The following is a 17,392-nucleotide window of genomic DNA, read 5'->3' on the forward strand; positions in this document are numbered from 1 at the left end:
AACCTAAATCCAATGTCATGGTGAAATGTTTTGTTGATTTCACTTTGAATTCACACGAGTTAACACCTGAACCAAATTTAACTCAAAAGTAGACATTGTACTGACATTTGTTCCCAGTGGAAGAGCTATTTTTTTTTTTTAAAGATCATACTATTCAGGTTTCTATTTATGACAAGGGTTCAATGTTTCTCTCTGCTTTAGCCCCGCAGCTAAAGATGCCCTCTAAGAGCACTCATCTCTGTCCCTCTCTTTCTGTCTGTCTCCTTCTCTCTTAAACACAAATGCACACACACACACCCACACTATAAAACAGCACACGTGCACCATTATACTTGGTAACAGTTATTTATAAATGACCTAGACTACCTGAATTCCACTGCAGATGGGACATCTGCTCCTACACCGTCCAATCCTCCTAAAATAAAGACTCATTAATCAGACAGCAGTTGACTTTGGAAAGCCAAGGTGATATGCTTCCTGATTTATCACACTCTCGTGCACAGGTTGCCTTGTGGCTCATTAGCACGCCACCACAGTCCAAATCTAAACCCAGCACTGGAATATATTATGTGACCTCCATTTCTATTTCCCTCGCAGCAGTTTAATTGTGTGGTTAATCAACTACATACAGTGTTTCAATGAAGCATCCATTTGTAACAGCATTATACTGATACATTTCGGACTGGGCATGAAGCATCTGATACACTAAAATGAGTACTAATTATATGAGAGAAGCAACAGCTGTGTATATTGCCATTCAAATCAGGCCATTGATGTAGAAGGGTCATTCCACCAATTAGGTGCCTTTTGAAAAGTGTAATAAAGAGCATACTCTCAACTTAATAAAAACAAAGAAAAGTTTTCCCATCTGAATCACCTTGTGACAAGGGGAATGGAAGCTTGTTGTGTGCAACAGGGATTGGCAATCTTCACAAATAAATAAGAAATTGTAAAAATATTTTGAGCCTGTCTATCTATGGGTAACAGTGTTGACGTGTTATGCTCAACCTGCTCAGTTTTTCACCACAAAACACCAGAAAATTGCCATAAAGAGTAGAAGCAGCTCACCTGCTTACTCTATGATTTGACTATTAGATGTCAAACAATTGTTTCTAAAAACATTTTTTTTAGAAGGAATAGTTTCACCATATTAAAATTAGATTTCAGTTCACATAACAGGGTTTACCTTAAAATAAAGAACAGACATAAATGAATCCCTAATCACATGGAATAAATACTCATCTTCAGAAATGACTTTGTTAAAGCAACAAAATAATTTGGGATTTACAATGATGGTGAAACTTGGGAGAAATGTTGGGATTAAGTGGGTTAAAATCTTCCAAAAAGTGACACGGTTGCCGGAGGGACAGATTTATTGAATTCTCCATGTGGTCTATATTAAACGACACTTAGTTTAATATAACATGCTTTTAAAATTCAATATTGGTGCGTAATTTCTACATAAAATATCAAAGGACGCAAAAAGCACCCAGAGGTCTCCTATGCCAGGGATCAACACAGTGGTGTCTGAACATCAAGCAGAATGACAACACTCCCTTTGTATAGCCTGAAGACAGGAACAGGGCTGAAGATACTAGGCCTTAAATCAGAATGGCCCCCAAACAGATGTCTTGAATTAAGTCCTCCTGCATCCCAGAATGCCTCTAAACCATAGCGGCTCATAAATCAACGTGGGCTACATAAATAACAGCATCATATAGTCAGGCGTGCTCTCTCTGTTTATACAGAATGACTCAGCAAATGTGTGGCTGGCAAACATGCCTGCAGTGAGACCCATCCAGCCTCCCATTACAGAAGTAGTTAAATGCACATAGGGACAATGAGAGGGAGCATGAGAGAGAGTGGGAGAAAACGACTGAGTGCTCCATGAATGCTTGCCATATGGTGTACATCTTATTCTGGCATTCCTCGAGTTTTCCAGCTTAATAAAGTTTCTTGTCTAGCTTTAAAAAAAAATGTTTTTCCAACCAACTCACTCGGAAGCAAGGATATCAAACAAGCCTGAAAACAAAAGCTTATTTGAGAAACCAAACGGTCCACTGGAGAGACCCATGGCCATAAAGGGTAATAAGAGCATATCACTGTATGTGTTGCTTGACCGTTTCCCCCCTGTTGGTAGTGTAACAGCAGATTATGATGAATGCTAAAGATAAAGAGTAGGCGTTACAGTGATAGAAAGCAGGGAGTCACGCAAAAATGGAACGACAACAACATACCTTGCATCAATGACCACCGATTATTTTTGGACAACAAAGCTCTCACTAGACCAAATATGGAAAAAAGGAACACCAAGCATAACTACTCTATGTTTTGGGTTTGGTTTATTTGTAAATGCATCTTAAGTATTCAGACCCCTCTTAACAAAGAAAAATATATCATATCTATATAATATATCATTCATTGTCATTATGTACACTTCTTTACATTTTTTTTGCACTAGACATTTACACAATCCCAGAAATGATAAGAATAATATTTCTGTCTTTTAGATGCATCTAGCGACAGTATATACATACATTCATGGGTTAAAATAACACCGTTTAAAAACAAAAAAAAGCCTTTCAAATTGAATGAAAGGAATGCATTCCTATAAGCATACTATTCTCCCTATACCTCTCAGGTTCAGATATTGATAATACATAAAGGACATGCCATCGAAGACAGTGCAGTTTTTGCAGAGGGAAAATACTCAGACACAATACAAATACACAAATACTGTGTTTATAATGGTTTTCGTTTTTCCCCCTACCTAAGCCAATCATGTGTCAGCTGTAGGTAAGGAGGGTAACTACGGCCACGTGCATTAAGAGAGATTTCTATGACCATTTACTTTCACGTGTTCAAGAGTAGAGTAACTAATAAATAGCACCATGGAATTCCAGTTCTTATCCACCAAATTCAATCCCTCAGGAGCCTTGGCTTACTTAGCACTGCTATCAATTTGAAGTAGAAGTCACTGTTGGAAGGCTATAGGTTTTTTTCAGTACCATGTGTTGATGACATGAGGCAGACCATTGTGTTGATATTGAGGAGACAGTGAACTCAGGCGAGTGAAGCTAGAATCCCAAAAAAAAACATAGTTCAACTGTTTTACTGAAAACAATGATTACACTGAAATTGATTTCATGGATTGGGTCCTTCATTGCTCCTACACCAGCATTGAATGGAACTGTACATTGAACGACTGTAACTGACATACACACATGTTCTGATTGACATGCTCATATTGGCAGGGTAGACATTCAATGCTCATGTGCTGTGGAGATTTTATACAGCCACCAACTAAGTGCTATAATTATGTTCAAATAGATCCTCTGTACTCAGTTGAGATATTGGCCCCAAAGGACATATGGTGCCTTCGGAAAGTATTCAGACCTTTCTCCACATTTTGTTACGTTATTCGAAAATAAAAAAAAAAATAAAAAAAATTCCCTCAATTTACACACAATACTCCATAATGACAAAGCAAAATCATGTTAATCATTTTTTAAAAACGGAAGTATTACATTTACATAAGTATTCAGACCCTTTACTCAGTACTTTGCTAAAGCACCTTTAGCAGTGATTACAGCCGTGAGTGTTCTTGGGTATGACGCTACAAGAATGGCATATGTTCAATCAGTTGCAAGTCTGGGCTCTGGCTGGGCCACTCAAGGACATTTAGAGACTTGACCCAAAGCCACTCCTGTGTTGTTTTGGCTGTGTGCTTAGGGTCGTTGTCCTGTTGGAAAGTAAACCTTAGCCCCCAGTCTGAAGTCCTGAGCGTTCTGGAGCAGTTTTTCACCAAGGATCTCTGTACTTTGCGCCGTTCCTCGATCCTGACTAGTCTCCCAGTACCTGCCACTGAAAAACATCCCCACAGCATGGTTCTGCCACCACCATGCTTCACCGTAGTGATGGTGCCAGGTTTCTTCCAGACGTGACGCTTGGCTTTCATGCCAAAGAGTTCAATCTTGGTTTCATCAGACCAGAGAACCTGGTTTCTCATGGTCTGAGAGTCTTTAGGTGCCTTTTGGCAAACTCCTTAGTGGGCTGTCATGTGCCTTTTACTGAGGAGTGGCTTCCACCTGGGCTCTCATAAAGGCCTGATTGGTGGAATGCTGCAGAGATGGTTGTCCTTCTGGAAGGTTCTCCTATCCCCAAAGAAGAACTCTAGAGCCTTATCAGAGTGAATATCAGGTTCTTGGTCACCTCCCTGACCAAGGCCCTTCTCCCCTGATTGCTCAGTTTGGCCAGGTGGCCAGCTCTAGAAAGAGTCTTGGTGGTTCCAAACTTCTTCCATTTAAGAATGATGGAGGCCACTTTGTTCTTGGGGACCTTCAATGCTGCAGAAATGTTGGGGTATCCTTCCCCAGATCTGTGCCTTGACACAATCCTGTCTCGGAGCTCTCAAATTTTCCTTCGACCTCATGGTTTGGTTTTTGCTGTGACGTTCACCGTCAACTGTGGACCTTATATAGACAAGTGTGTACCTTTCCAAATCATGTCCAATCAATTGAATTTATCACAGGTGGACTCCAATCAAGTTGTAGAATAATTTCAAGGATGATCAATGGAAACAGGATGCACCTGAGCTCAATTGTGAATCTCATAGCAAAGGGTCAGAATACTTAAGTAAATAAGGTATTTCTGTATTTCTACATTTGCAAAAATGTCTAAAAACCTGTTTTCGCTTCGCCATTATGGGGTATTGTGTGTGTGTAGATTTCTGAGGATTTCTTTTTATTTAATCAATTTTAGAATAAGGCTGTAATGTAACAAAATGTGGAAAAGGATCAGGGGGTCTGAATGCTTTCCGAAGGCACTGCATAGTTACAAGGCCAGACACGTGGATGACATTATGATATTCAAATAGCATGAGCTTCAAGAGTCACGGACATAGCACACATTCAACTCAATAAAAAATAACATCTCCTTCAGCTAACGTATACAAATATACAAAAAGAAAACACAATTATTCAGTACTGATCTAAAGGCCAGTCGGTTCACATATAAACAACGCACCATAAAACAATGTGCGCATTTCCTTTTTGTTGCACCTCGTTGTACGGCAGTTGGCTGTTCACCGTTAGCTGTTAACTGATCCACATGCCTTTTACCTGGCACGAGTCATCATAGTGCTCCTGTAATGAAAATAGGAGACAGCCTCCACATTTTGCCAGTAGCTTATAATGGCATGATCCTGATAATGATCAGTAGTTCAACATGAACGTTTGAGTATTAATATAAATGTTTTGGTTTAAAGAACTACGTAGTAAAAGTTTAAAACCCCCGTAGGCGATGAGAAGAAGGAATGTTGATGCATTAATTATAGGCAGGTACATCAACAACAATTAATTCAAAACTCAGTGTAAAAATACATTGCATAACAAAAAGATTTTGTTCGATTCTCAAATCTTATCTTTAAAATTTGAATGACGACAAAAACCCCCAAAATGAAAGAAAAGCTTTTTACAAGACGTAATACACCTGTGAAGATGTCATGTCAAGTAAGAGTTTTTGTTTTGTATCACCCAATAAATTATCACAGGACCACCAACGTGCGTCACACAATCTTGCACAAACACACACATACACAAACAAAACATTCAAACACTCTCTCTCTTAACCGTTGTTTGAACGTTCAGTCCCACTGTCCCCTCTGCTACATGCCCTCTCCCACATTCATTCCTCCAACTCTCTCTCTCTCTCTCTCTCTCTCTCTCTCTCTCTCTCTCTCTCTCTCTCTCTCTCTCTCTCTCTCTCTCTCTCTCTCTCTCTCTCTCTCTCTCTCTCTCTCTCTCTCTCTCTCTCTCTCTCTCTCTCTCTCTCACACACACACAAATATCCTATCCTTGTCTCTCTGTGTGTCCCCTGGCGAGGCCTCAGTCTAGCAGGATGGGGGGGACCGGTGGGGGGTCAACAGGGTCAGTTTGCAGAGTGCACAGTCCTGTTGCTTCGTGGAAAGCGGTGGACTTTGATGTGTTTGGACAGGTGATCGCTGCGGGCAAACTTCTTCTCGCAGACAGGACACTGGTAAGGCTTCACTCCAGAATGGGAGCGCCGGTGTCTGGAGAGTTCGTCTGACCTTGAGAACCTGAGAGACAGACAGACCAAGAGCACAAAAGACATGAGTCCTATATCAGTCTAACTGTTTGCCATATTCGTCTAACTGTTTGCCACCCTGAGATAAGAAAAAACAACCTTTCTCTGTCTGACTACACAACACAGGATAAAGGATCTTTCCAACACTCTTCAAAAAAGAGTTCTACCCATATTATAGTTCTACCCATATTATAGTTCTACCCATATTATAGTTCTACCCATATTATAGTTCTACCCATATTATAGCTCTACCCATATTATAGTTCTACCCATATTATAGTTCTACCCATATTATAGTTCTACCCATATTATAGTTCTACCCATATTATAGTTCTACCCATATTATAGTTCTACCCATATTATAGTTCTACCCATATTATAGTTCTACCCATATTATAGTTCTACCCATATTATAGTTCTACCCATATTATAGCTCTACCCATATTATAGTTCTACCCATATTATAGTTCTACCCATATTATAGTTCTACCCATATTATAGTTCTACCCATATTATAGCTCTACCCATATTATAGTTCTACCCATATTATAGTTCTACCCATATTATAGTTCTACCCATATTATAGTTCTACCCATATTATAGCTCTACCCATATTATAGTTCTACCCATATTATAGTTCTACCCATATTATAGTTCTACCCATATTATAGCTCTACCCATATTATAGTTCTACCCATATTATAGTTCTACCCATATTATAGTTCTACCCATATTATAGCTCTACCCATATTATAGTTCTACCCATATTATAGTTCTACCCATATTATAGCTCTACCCATATTATAGCTCTACCCATATTTGGGTTTCACACATCTTCACAGAAAAGTCAAACAGATCTGTTTTTGGTCTTCACTCTAATCCCTGGGTAAAGGGTTAACTCATTACTCACGACAGACGCTGTGTGTGTGTGTGTGTGTGTGTGTGTGTGTGTGTGTGTGTGTGTGTGTGTGTGTGTGTGTGTGTGTGTGTGTGTGTGTGTGTGTGTGTGTGTGTGTGTGTGTGTGTGCGCGCATTGAGGCTGTTTAATCTGGAAGAGGGGATTGATTTCCTAACACATCGCAAGCATGCCCTTTTCCCAGGAAGGTGTTAATTCCCAATGGTAACATACTGATTAAAGAGATTTGAAGTAATTCCTAGACATTCATTCCATTGACATTGACCATGAACCATGTTGCAACTGTGCTATTGAGATTAAATAAAAGGATCCCTGCAAGATACGTGGTAATATGGCTACATACACACAAGGAATAGTAGGTGCTACATATACTGTATATAACACAGTAGTAAAATGGTTACAATGACTAGGCTACATTAGCAACAGAGGATCGCCTGTATGGGCCTGTATGGGCAGAAGTAAGTTTAAAACAAATACTGTATGCCACTGTATATAAACTAGATAAGTGCTTCTGGGCAGGAAGACTGTGAGGTACATTTTTCTTTCTCTGACGTTAGGAAACCTCATTGTAATACTATTATATTACTTATGTACTCTACGTTATGCGTCAGTACCCTCTATACCCCACAGCTGATATTGTTCTATAACTCCTTCATGTTGAGACATGTTTGAGACAGTTCATTCAGTTGTCTCTGACCGAAACTCAGCTTCACCTTGTCATCTAAGCTAATAAGCCTTTACCTTTAGAACTGTAACTGAAGGGGCCACAAATGGACCCAACAAACTATTATCTCTTCCTGTATTTTGATATGAAGTATTTCCCTGTAGGAAACTGTAAGGCTATTTTATATACAGTACAAGTCAATAGTTTGAACACACTGACTCATTCCAGGGGTTTCTTTATTTTTTTACTATTTTCTACATTGTACAATAATAGTGAATCATGTAGTAACCAAAAAAGTGTCAAACAAATCAAAATATTTTGGGGATTTTATATTCTTCAAAGTAGCCATCCTTTGCCTCTATGACAGCTTTGCACACTCTTGGCATTCTCTCAACCAGCTTCACCTGGAATACTGTTTTGAAGGAGTTCCCACATGTGCTGAGCATTTGTTGGCTGCTTCTCCTTCACTTTGCGGTCCAACTCATCTCAAACCATTTCAATTGGGTTGAGGTCAAGCGATTGTGGAGGCCAGCCCATCTGATGCAGCACTCCATCACTCTCCTTCTTGGTCAAATAGCCCTTACACAGCCTGGAGGTGTGTTGGGTCATTGTCCTGTTGAAAAACAAAAGATAGTCCTACTAAGCTCAAACCAGATGGGATGGGTCGCTGCAGAATGCTGTGGTAGCCATGCTGGTTAAGTGTGCCTTGAATTCTAAATACATCACTGACAGTGTCACCAGCAAAGCACCCCCACACCATCACTCCTCCTCCTCCATGCTTCATGGTGGGAAAACCACATGCGGAGATCATCTGTTCACCTACTCTGCGTCTCACAAAGACACGGCGGTTGGAACCAAAAATCTCAAATTTGGACTCATCAGACCAAAGGACAGATTTCCACCGGTTTAATGTCAATTGCTCATCTTTCTAGGCCCAAGCAAGTATTTTCTTCTTATTGGTGTCCTTTAGTAGTGGTTTATTTGCAGCAATTCGACTACGAAGGCCTGATTCACCCAGTCTCCTCTGAATAGTTGATGTTGAGATGTGTCTGTTACTTGAACTCTGTGAAGTATTTATTTGGGCTGCAATTTCTGAGGCTGGTAACTCTAATGAACTTTTCCTCTGCAGCAGAGGTAACTCTGGGTCTTCCTTTCCTGTGGTGGTCCTCATGAGAGCCAGGTTCATCATTGCGCTTGATGGTTTTTGTGACAGCACTTGAAGAAACTTTCAAAGTTCTGGATTTACTGACCGTCATGTCTTAAAGTAATGATGGACTGTCGTTTCTCTTTGCTTATTTGAGCTGTTCTTGACATAATATGGACTTGGTCTTTTACCAAATCGGTCTTTCTTTTGTACACCAACCCTACCTTGTCAAATTACAACTGATTGGCTCAAATGCATAAGAAGGAAAGAAATTCCACAAACTTTTAATAAGGCACACCTGTTAATTGAAATGCATTCCAGGTGACCTCATGCCGCTGTTTAAGAGTACGCTAAGAGTGTGCAAAGCTGTCATCAAGGCAAAGGGTGGCTACTTTGAAGAATCTCCAATATAAAATATATTTCCATTTGTTTAACACTTTTTTGGTTACTATATGATTCCATATGTGTTATTTCCTAGTTTTGACGTCTTCACTATTATTCTATAATGTAGAAAATTGTACAAATAAAGAAAAACCCTGGAATGAGTAGGTGTGTCCAAACTTTTGACTGGTACTGTAACTGCTATATGAAACTGTTATATAAGCAGTGGTTTGGAGGTGATGGAGGTTGGGCTTATGACAGTAAGGCTGCTTGTGGAGCTCCTGTGAGGCAGGGTAGAACACCCAGGCATGGGAAGGGGAGCCATGATTCCCATCACCTCCACAGCTCAGTTAGGCTACACTCTGGCTCTGTTCGAGCTTGTCCCTGATCTCAGCCCTGTAGCATACAGTAATTACTGAAAAGAGCTGGCAAAGGCCAAAAGGAGCGGTCTTACTGTGGTGAAATACAATAACTACCAGTAAATGTGTCCTAAACTCTTTTCCTGTAAACATAATGTACAAACACACTCATGAATGAACACAGATTCCAGTCCACAGTGAGGGACAGTGTTACTCTAGCCACCCTTGTGGCTGTTCTCTCTGCTACTGCACGGATGGCAAGCGATAATGGAGCTCTAGCTCAAAGATGCTCCTAAATAACTTCTACCCCCAAGCCATAAGACTCCTGAACAGCTAATCAAATGGCTACCCAGACTATTTGCATTGACCCCCCCCAGAGCTGCTACTCTGTTATTGTCAATGCATAGTCACTTTAATAACTACATGTACATATTACCTCAATTACCTCGACACCAGTGCCCCTGCACATTGACTCCGTAACGGTACCCCCTGTATATAGCCCCGCTATTGTTATTTACTTCTGCTCTTTAATCATTATTATCTCTTACTTTTTTAGATATTTTCTTAAAACTGCATTGATGGTTAATGGCTTGTAAGTAAGCAATTCACTGTAATATTCACTTGTTGTATTCGTAGCAAGTGACAATATTGTTTGATTTGATTTGTTACAGTGACTCATGTAAGTCCACAGGGAGGGACAGGGCTACTGTAACTCATGTAAGTCCACAGGGAGGGACAGGGCTACTGTAACTCATGTAAGTCCACAGGGAGGGACAGGGCTACTGTAACTCATGTACATCCACAGGGAGGGACAGGGCTACTGTAACTCATGTACATCCACAGGGAGGGACAGGGCTACTGTAACTCATGTAAGTCCACAGGGAGGGACAGGGCTACTGTAACTCATGTAAGTCCACAGGGAGGGACAGGGCTACTGTAACTCATGTAAGTCCACAGGGAGGGACAGGGCTACTGTAACTCATGTAAGTCCACAGGGAGGGACAGGGCTACTGTAACTCATGTACATCCACAGGGAGGGACAGGGTTACTGTAACTCATGTAAGTTCACAGGGAGGGACAGTGTTACTGTAACTCATGTAAGTCCACAGGGAGGGTCAGTTTTACAGTGACTCATGTAAATCCACAGGGAGGGACAGGGCTACTGTAACTCATGTAAGTCCACAGGGAGGGACAGGGCTACTGTAACTCATGTAAGTCCACAGGGAGGGACAGGGCTACTGTAACTCATGTACATCCACAGGGAGGGACAGGGTTACTGTAACTCATGTAAGTTCACAGGGAGGGACAGTGTTACTGTAACTCATGTAAGTCCACAGGGAGGGTCAGTTTTACAGTGACTCATGTAAATCCACAGGGAGGGACAGGGCTACTGTAACTCATGTAAGTCCACAGGGAGGGACAGGGTTACTGTAACTCATGTAAGTCCACAGGGAGGGACAGGGTTACTGTAACTCATGTAAGTCCACAGGGAGGGACAGGGTTACTGTAACTCATGTAAGTCCACAGGGAGGGACAGGGTTACTGTAACTCATGTAAGTCCACAGGGAGGGACAGGGTTACTGTAACTCATGTAAGTCCACAGGGAGGGACAGGGTTACTGTAACTCATGTAAGTCCAAAATTTGAAGAATGGACACTAAGGAACAATATAATCATATCTTATTTTTGAAAAACTTTTTACTGTAAGTTGAATCGGATACAAAAACAAGACAAACCCTTTTTTCAGAGCGCCATGGTGTTTTCACAATAAACAGTTTGGGTTCAAACATACTGTCCACTAGTAATCCCATACCAATGTTCCCCTGCAACTCTGTACTGACGTGAAAGTGTGAGTACAACAGTTTAAATGTGTTTGTGCCTATCTATGCTTGCCTGCATGCATGTACCGTATATATTTTGTGTGTGTGATAAAACGCAAAAGGATCCACAGCTTTATAGTACATGTGTAATTTGGTTTTATGGACATGAAGAGAACCAGAGGAATGTCAAAAACACTTTCTTTCATTACAACACAAGTCACTCAAATTGCAGATGGCTGGAGGTGCAAATTTCCCAAGCTCACTTCCATTTCCTGACCAGGACGACGTAAGGAGGAGGGTTCCCTCAGACAGAGAGCAGCCTCTGAAGGCCACACTGTGCCCTGGGGGAGGTGGGTGGATACAACAGGCCCAGGGCGGTCCTGTCCCAGGGCAGACTGCTGAGCACTGCCAATCTTATCAGACTGGAGAACCAGCTATTCTATGTTTAGTATTTGGTTGTGCAACTGTGTCGGGTGAAGAGGTTAGGGAGATGGATTGAAGACCAAAGGGCAGCAAGTTCATGGTCCATACAATAGGTTGAACTTTGGTTGTTGAAGAATTAACTGGATTTCCTAGTTGTGGGATTACATATCTGGCTGGTGAATGAATGATATGCAGGTTGACGTTTATTGTCATGAGTCTTGTCCTGGTGGTCCTGAGTGATTTCCTCTTAGATAGGCCAGCTGCAAAGTCAAAATTGTCTGTATTGTAAAAATTCATGAAAACAAAAATGTATGTTTTGGTCTTAATTTAAGGTTAGGCATTAGGGTTATCAGGGTGGTTATGGTTAGGGTTTGGTTTAAAATCAGATTTGATAACTTTGTGGCTATGCCAGCTAGTGACCACTCTGCAGAGCTGCCTCCAGAACAAGATTCATGACGAAAAACACTAAACTGCGAATAATATGGGACAAATGCATGCTTTATGCTTGCTGAGTGAATAGAAACAAAGAAACGTGTTTAAAACTCCTTTGGCCACTATTTGGTCATGGATTATAATCTAATTAGTACGCCAGAAAGTCAGTCAAAGTGTGGCTTGCTACCAAAACTTTTATATCTTGATTTTGCAAGTGTGCAACAGAGTGCAGATAGAGAGCAAACAGAGAGACAGCTACTGTAGAGGGAGCAAAGTCTGCCCGCACTTCAAAGGCCTTAATCTAATCTCAAACTCTGCAATATAGACGAAAACAAACCGATATGGAGACAACGAGAGAGCATGAGAAGAGAACAAATTATATATGGATTTTATATGAGGGAAACTAATAATTTTAGTTCTTCATCATATCCAATCAAATTTTTTTCTGAAAATTCAGCTCTGTGTTTTGCAAAACAGCTGCAGGGATGGACTTTGAATTGAATCATATCTCTCCCTGGTAATCAGCCAGCAAAGGAAGTTGATAACCATGTTAACTTCTGTGAAGAATTGACTCATCTCAGATAATACAAGCACAGTCAACAGAGATGGTTGCATACTCTGTTGCTTCTGCAACTAAAACAATGACTGGTGTCCCTAAACTGTCATACCTGGATGGACCATCCCATTGACAGCTGAACAGCAACCCTGTCACTCCTGGACTTCACTTTGAACACACAGTGCATATAGTCACATGAATAACCCCACACTGAGTATACCTATGAGTTCCACCTGTGACGTCTGACTCTAACCCAACCTATAACGTGTTTGAACCCACTAACCTCCATCCACAGCCAGGCCAGGTGCAGGCAAAGGGCTTCTCCCCCGTGTGCCTCCTCAGGTGGGCCTTCAGGTGGCTGCTCTTAGTGTACATCTTGGCACATCCAGGGAAAGTACACTTATGCATTTTTATAAGGTCCGCTACCGAGCTCTTCTGGAACTTCTGTCCTCCCACCAGGATCCCTGCAGCCTGGCCACCTGCAAGCCCACCCTCCCCGGGACCCAGGGGCTTGGCGGCTATGGGTACGGGTGCGATGCGCACAAATTTGGAAGATGTGCCATTGAGATTAGCTGGGGACATCAGCTGGGGCACCAGGGCAAAAGTCTGGCCCTGGATGTTGACCAGGAGCTGGGCAATTTTGATGTCTGAGGTGGGCTGGGTGGTCTGCTGTGATACTGGTGTTGGTATCGCACCTGGGATTGGCTCTTGCTTAATCTGGATTGGTTGAATCTGAAGGATGACAGGCGACACACCGGACCCCTCTACTGATGCTGGTGTCCCAGCACTGTCTTCCTGTTTAATCCCACTACAAACGTCGGAGTCTGTTATCGGGGATGTTGGTGTGTGTTTGGTCTCTGTGGTGAGGTCAGTAGCACCGGCAACAGGTACTGTTTGGTCTGAGTGCGCTAGCCCAGGCACTGACCCTGTCACCTGACTGCTAACATCCAACATCCCACCCTCGCAAGCCTCATTCTTCAACGCCACCACCTCCATATTCTCCTCCAGGAACTCCTCTATCTCCTCCAGGGTGGGCTGAAACAGCAGCCCTATGTGATCATCCAGGTCCGCTGGGAACTCAGGAAACTCAAAGCACTCCTCTTTGGTTGTCGGAGACAGGCGGTCCCTCTTTGACTCCCATGCTAGACCCATGGGGAGGATGGGTGGTACTGAGGGGGATAGAGAGGGAGTAACTCCACGTCTCAGTGTGGCCTGGGAGAGCAGGAAGTCCAGGAGACCGTCCTGGCTCTCTCCACTGCTGCTGCCGCTGCCATAGCTGGAACCCAGCACCTGGGACTCAGGGCTGGAGCAGGAGCGGGCGCTGGACGAGTCACTCAGGTCGTCCTCTGAGAACGGGGAGGACAGCGCCTGGTAGACACCCGTGTCTGTCACCATGTCCGATGCGTGATGGTCTGCCGGAGAGTTGGCGTAATACATGAAGGTCTCCTCGCCTATCGGCAAGTGATCCACCATTCCTGTCCTGTGCCAGTCACAGCTCTGCTAGCTCCCCTCTGGTTTATACTAGTTATACGTGTATTATTCAGTTTCTCCTCTTCTCCCTAGAAAAGAGGAATAGATGTCCATCATGTGTGAAGAATGGCATGGCAATGGACAAAATGATAAGAAAGAGAGATCATTTTATCCTCCGCTAACAACAATAACTCGAGAGTCATAAGGATAGTTATATAGCACTTCTATCCCTCTTGCACCAGAGCATGAGCCTGCCTGGGGGTTTAGAACAGCGTTTCCCAACTCCAGTTCTCCAGTACCCCTAACAGCACACATTTGTTGTTGTAACCCCAGACAAGCACACCTGATTCAACTTGTCAGCTAATCTACAAGCCCTCAATGATCCCCCCTGAATCTGGTGAGTTTGTCCAGGGCTAAAACAAGCATGTGTGTTGATGGGAGTACTTGAGGAGCTGTGAGCAACTGGTTTAGACAGTAAATATTAGCTGGCCTGCCGGGGGTTAATGGGTTCTTATTAAACCTCAGCTTGGGCACGGAGCAATGCCACTGAACTTTTTGTTGTTGTTGATGATTTTTTGATTAAAAAAAAAAAATGAGTTGTTTTGCACGTCAGGAGTGTCCTTATAGCCATTCCAATTTAAAGAGTATGTTTCCACTTCACTTTCACGTGGCCGTAAAAACCAAGGTCGAAAAAAGATGACCACAACAATTGACAAAGCTTTTCTTCTCGATATACAGGTAACTGACAAAATAAAGGAAACCCCAAACATAAAGTGTCTTAGCATTGGGCCAGCATGAGCCAGAACAGCTTCAATGCACCTTGGCACGGCGGTGGAAAACTCTGTCTTGGTGCCGCTCCAGAATCTCCAATAAGTGTTTAATTGGGTTGAGATCTTGTGACAGACAGCCATGGCATATGGTTTACATAGTTTCAATGCTCAACAAACCATTCAGTGACCACTCGTGCTCTGTGGATGGGGGAATAGCCATGGTAGCCAAAATAACGGCCCAAATAATAGCCTTCGCAGCATTTTCATAGATGAACCCAAGCATGATGGGATGTTAATTGCATAATTAAGTCAGGAACCACACTTGTGTGGAAGCACCTGCTTTCAATATAATTTGTATCCCTCATTTACTCAAGTGTTTCCATTATTTTTGGCAGTTACCAGTTACATTGCAATACTAGCCTAGTGTAATAGTAGGCCTAGTCTAATTCCCGTAGGTTACTACAGGGCAGGCAACAGCTGCTGTCAACTTAACTGGTCAGCTTCAAATAATAGGCTTGCTTAACCACACATTTCAGTGCATTTTATCATCAAGTATTGGGCAACTTATTTTTCCACTATTCATTTCAATAATATTTTTTATATGTGATAAGTGAGGATTTACATGGTGTATTTTGTCTTCCAAGTAATATCCGCTTGGTATTTTCCTTGGGCAAACGTAAGAAAAACTTGTCTGTAAAATCGAAGAGATTTTGTTGGCAATGATTATCTGCCATTGGCTTTAATCATTATTAAAACTTAACTGTATTACACTGTACTAAATGTGGGTGCTTGAAACTAGTTGAGCGCCCCCTTCCGTAGACCTAGAGCCTTCAGTGATTTGACCGATAATAACCTGCACATCATAAAAGCGTTGACAGCGTTGACTTGGCTACAACCAATACTTTGAATGGATCGGGCTGGGTGCAATTCACTTCTGTCATACTAGTAGCCTATTTGAATAAACCAAAATATTATTTTAAAATACGTAGCAGATAAAATGGTAACAACTAGACAACTATGGTGTAGGCAATGTTAAAGAAATGTACATTGTAGGCCTAACCACATTGATAACATGTGACAGTCTCCCTCATTCCCTTTCTGTGAGAAACATTTTTCTAGTTGAATTCAATAACCTATGCATTTAAAATATAGCCTATCCAAAGTAGTGCCGTTTTGATGCGCATATCTACGGTGAAAAATATGTCCTTGCACTATACAGTGCACCTTATGTCCACATACTCAACATAAGCCTGTTCATTCGACATAGCAGTTTTCCCCTACTGTGTGCGCCCCATAGGCAGAAAGCATGGAGCACCATGCGTCCTCTCGACGTAAACATGTTGTAATGTCCAGTGCAGCGATGGCCGAGGGAGCGCACCGGAAGAATCACGCACCAATGCGTTTTCTACCATCACTTCCCATGTTAAACACTATTTACGGCATCGATTATACACTTACCTTTATGTATCGAGGGAAATGTTGTCCTTTCACCAAGTCTTAGTAAGAGATCACTTCTCCGGTGGCGAGATGACGTCAATAGTCAATAGGGTTGTGGATAACCCCTTGAGAGGAGCCGCTCATCGCAATGCCGAGCGGTAGAGCTGGAGCTACGATCTACTGTGGTAGTAGTACACCGTTACATGATTGGTGCTGTGTAGCTTATAAATAAAATAAGGGGTTGGCAGTTGGTTTATGAAGGCTCGTCTGCTCTGCTCTTAGTATTGGTTGACAACGCTTGGAGGCTGGGCTCCAAATTTGTCGTCAATAAACTCTCTACAGACAGACTCAAACCACGTTCACATCAACAGTTTTTATATTAGTAGAGTCATACAGTATATATATATATAAAAAACACGACAGCTATGGTGGAAACAGGAAGTGTCGGTGCAATAATGTAAATGCAGACAGATAATTAGTTTGTTCGGCAGGTGGGACCTTTTAGTTAACTTCGATACAATGTTTGTAAATACATATTTGCGCATAAAGGCGTTTCCACCGCCATGTCTCGCAATATTGATTTAATAACCATTGTATCAAAGTAAACTTGGAATCACGCGATGATATGGTGTGTGTTCCTCCCACTACGACTCGTGAAACTATGCAGTTTATGAGGCTACGTATTAAATCAATAATGATGAACTTTACAAGGTGATGAAAGTGCACGGTGATCTTGATGCTCCTTTCCAATACATTATTCTGATGACATGATGATCGATGGTTGACTGCCGTTTGACAAATAAAAATATTCTCGCTCTTATCCATATGAATTTCATCACGTAGACTAGCCTACCTGCACAGCCTACGGGTACTGTATCTGCGAGCCGTTGGCTATAGCGCACGTGCCAAGACCAGA

The 17,392-nt window shown here is 42.1% G+C and overlaps 1 protein-coding gene across 1 annotated transcript; it reads right to left on the reverse strand.

The window, feature by feature from the left end:
- Positions 1-2,325: 2,325 nt before the first annotated feature.
- Positions 2,326-16,722, reverse strand: LOC118360170 (Krueppel-like factor 15). The gene is made up of 3 exons (XM_035739395.2): positions 16,498-16,722; positions 13,083-14,358; positions 2,326-6,097 (listed from the first exon to the last, which is right to left on the reverse strand). The coding sequence occupies exons 2-3, from the start codon at positions 14,270-14,272 to the stop codon at positions 5,929-5,931; spliced, it is 1,359 nt and encodes a 452-aa protein (XP_035595288.2). The 5' UTR covers positions 14,273-14,358; positions 16,498-16,722; the 3' UTR covers positions 2,326-5,928.
- Between the last annotated feature and the right edge of the window lie 670 nt (positions 16,723-17,392).

Source organism: Oncorhynchus keta, chromosome 27 (assembly GCF_023373465.1).
Source record: "Oncorhynchus keta strain PuntledgeMale-10-30-2019 chromosome 27, Oket_V2, whole genome shotgun sequence".
Lineage (NCBI taxonomy): Eukaryota > Metazoa > Chordata > Actinopteri > Salmoniformes > Salmonidae > Oncorhynchus > Oncorhynchus keta.

Bases quoted from the DNA above. Each gene is read 5' to 3' on its own strand.
- LOC118360170 (XM_035739395.2), bottom strand. From the start codon at position 14,272: ATGGTGGATCACTTGCCGATAGGCGAGGAGACCTTCATGTATTACGCC. The intron at 6,098-13,082 runs GTTAGTGGGTTC...TCTGTCTCTCAG, and splicing joins TGGCCTGGCTGTGGATGGAG to GTTCTCAAGGTCAGACGAAC.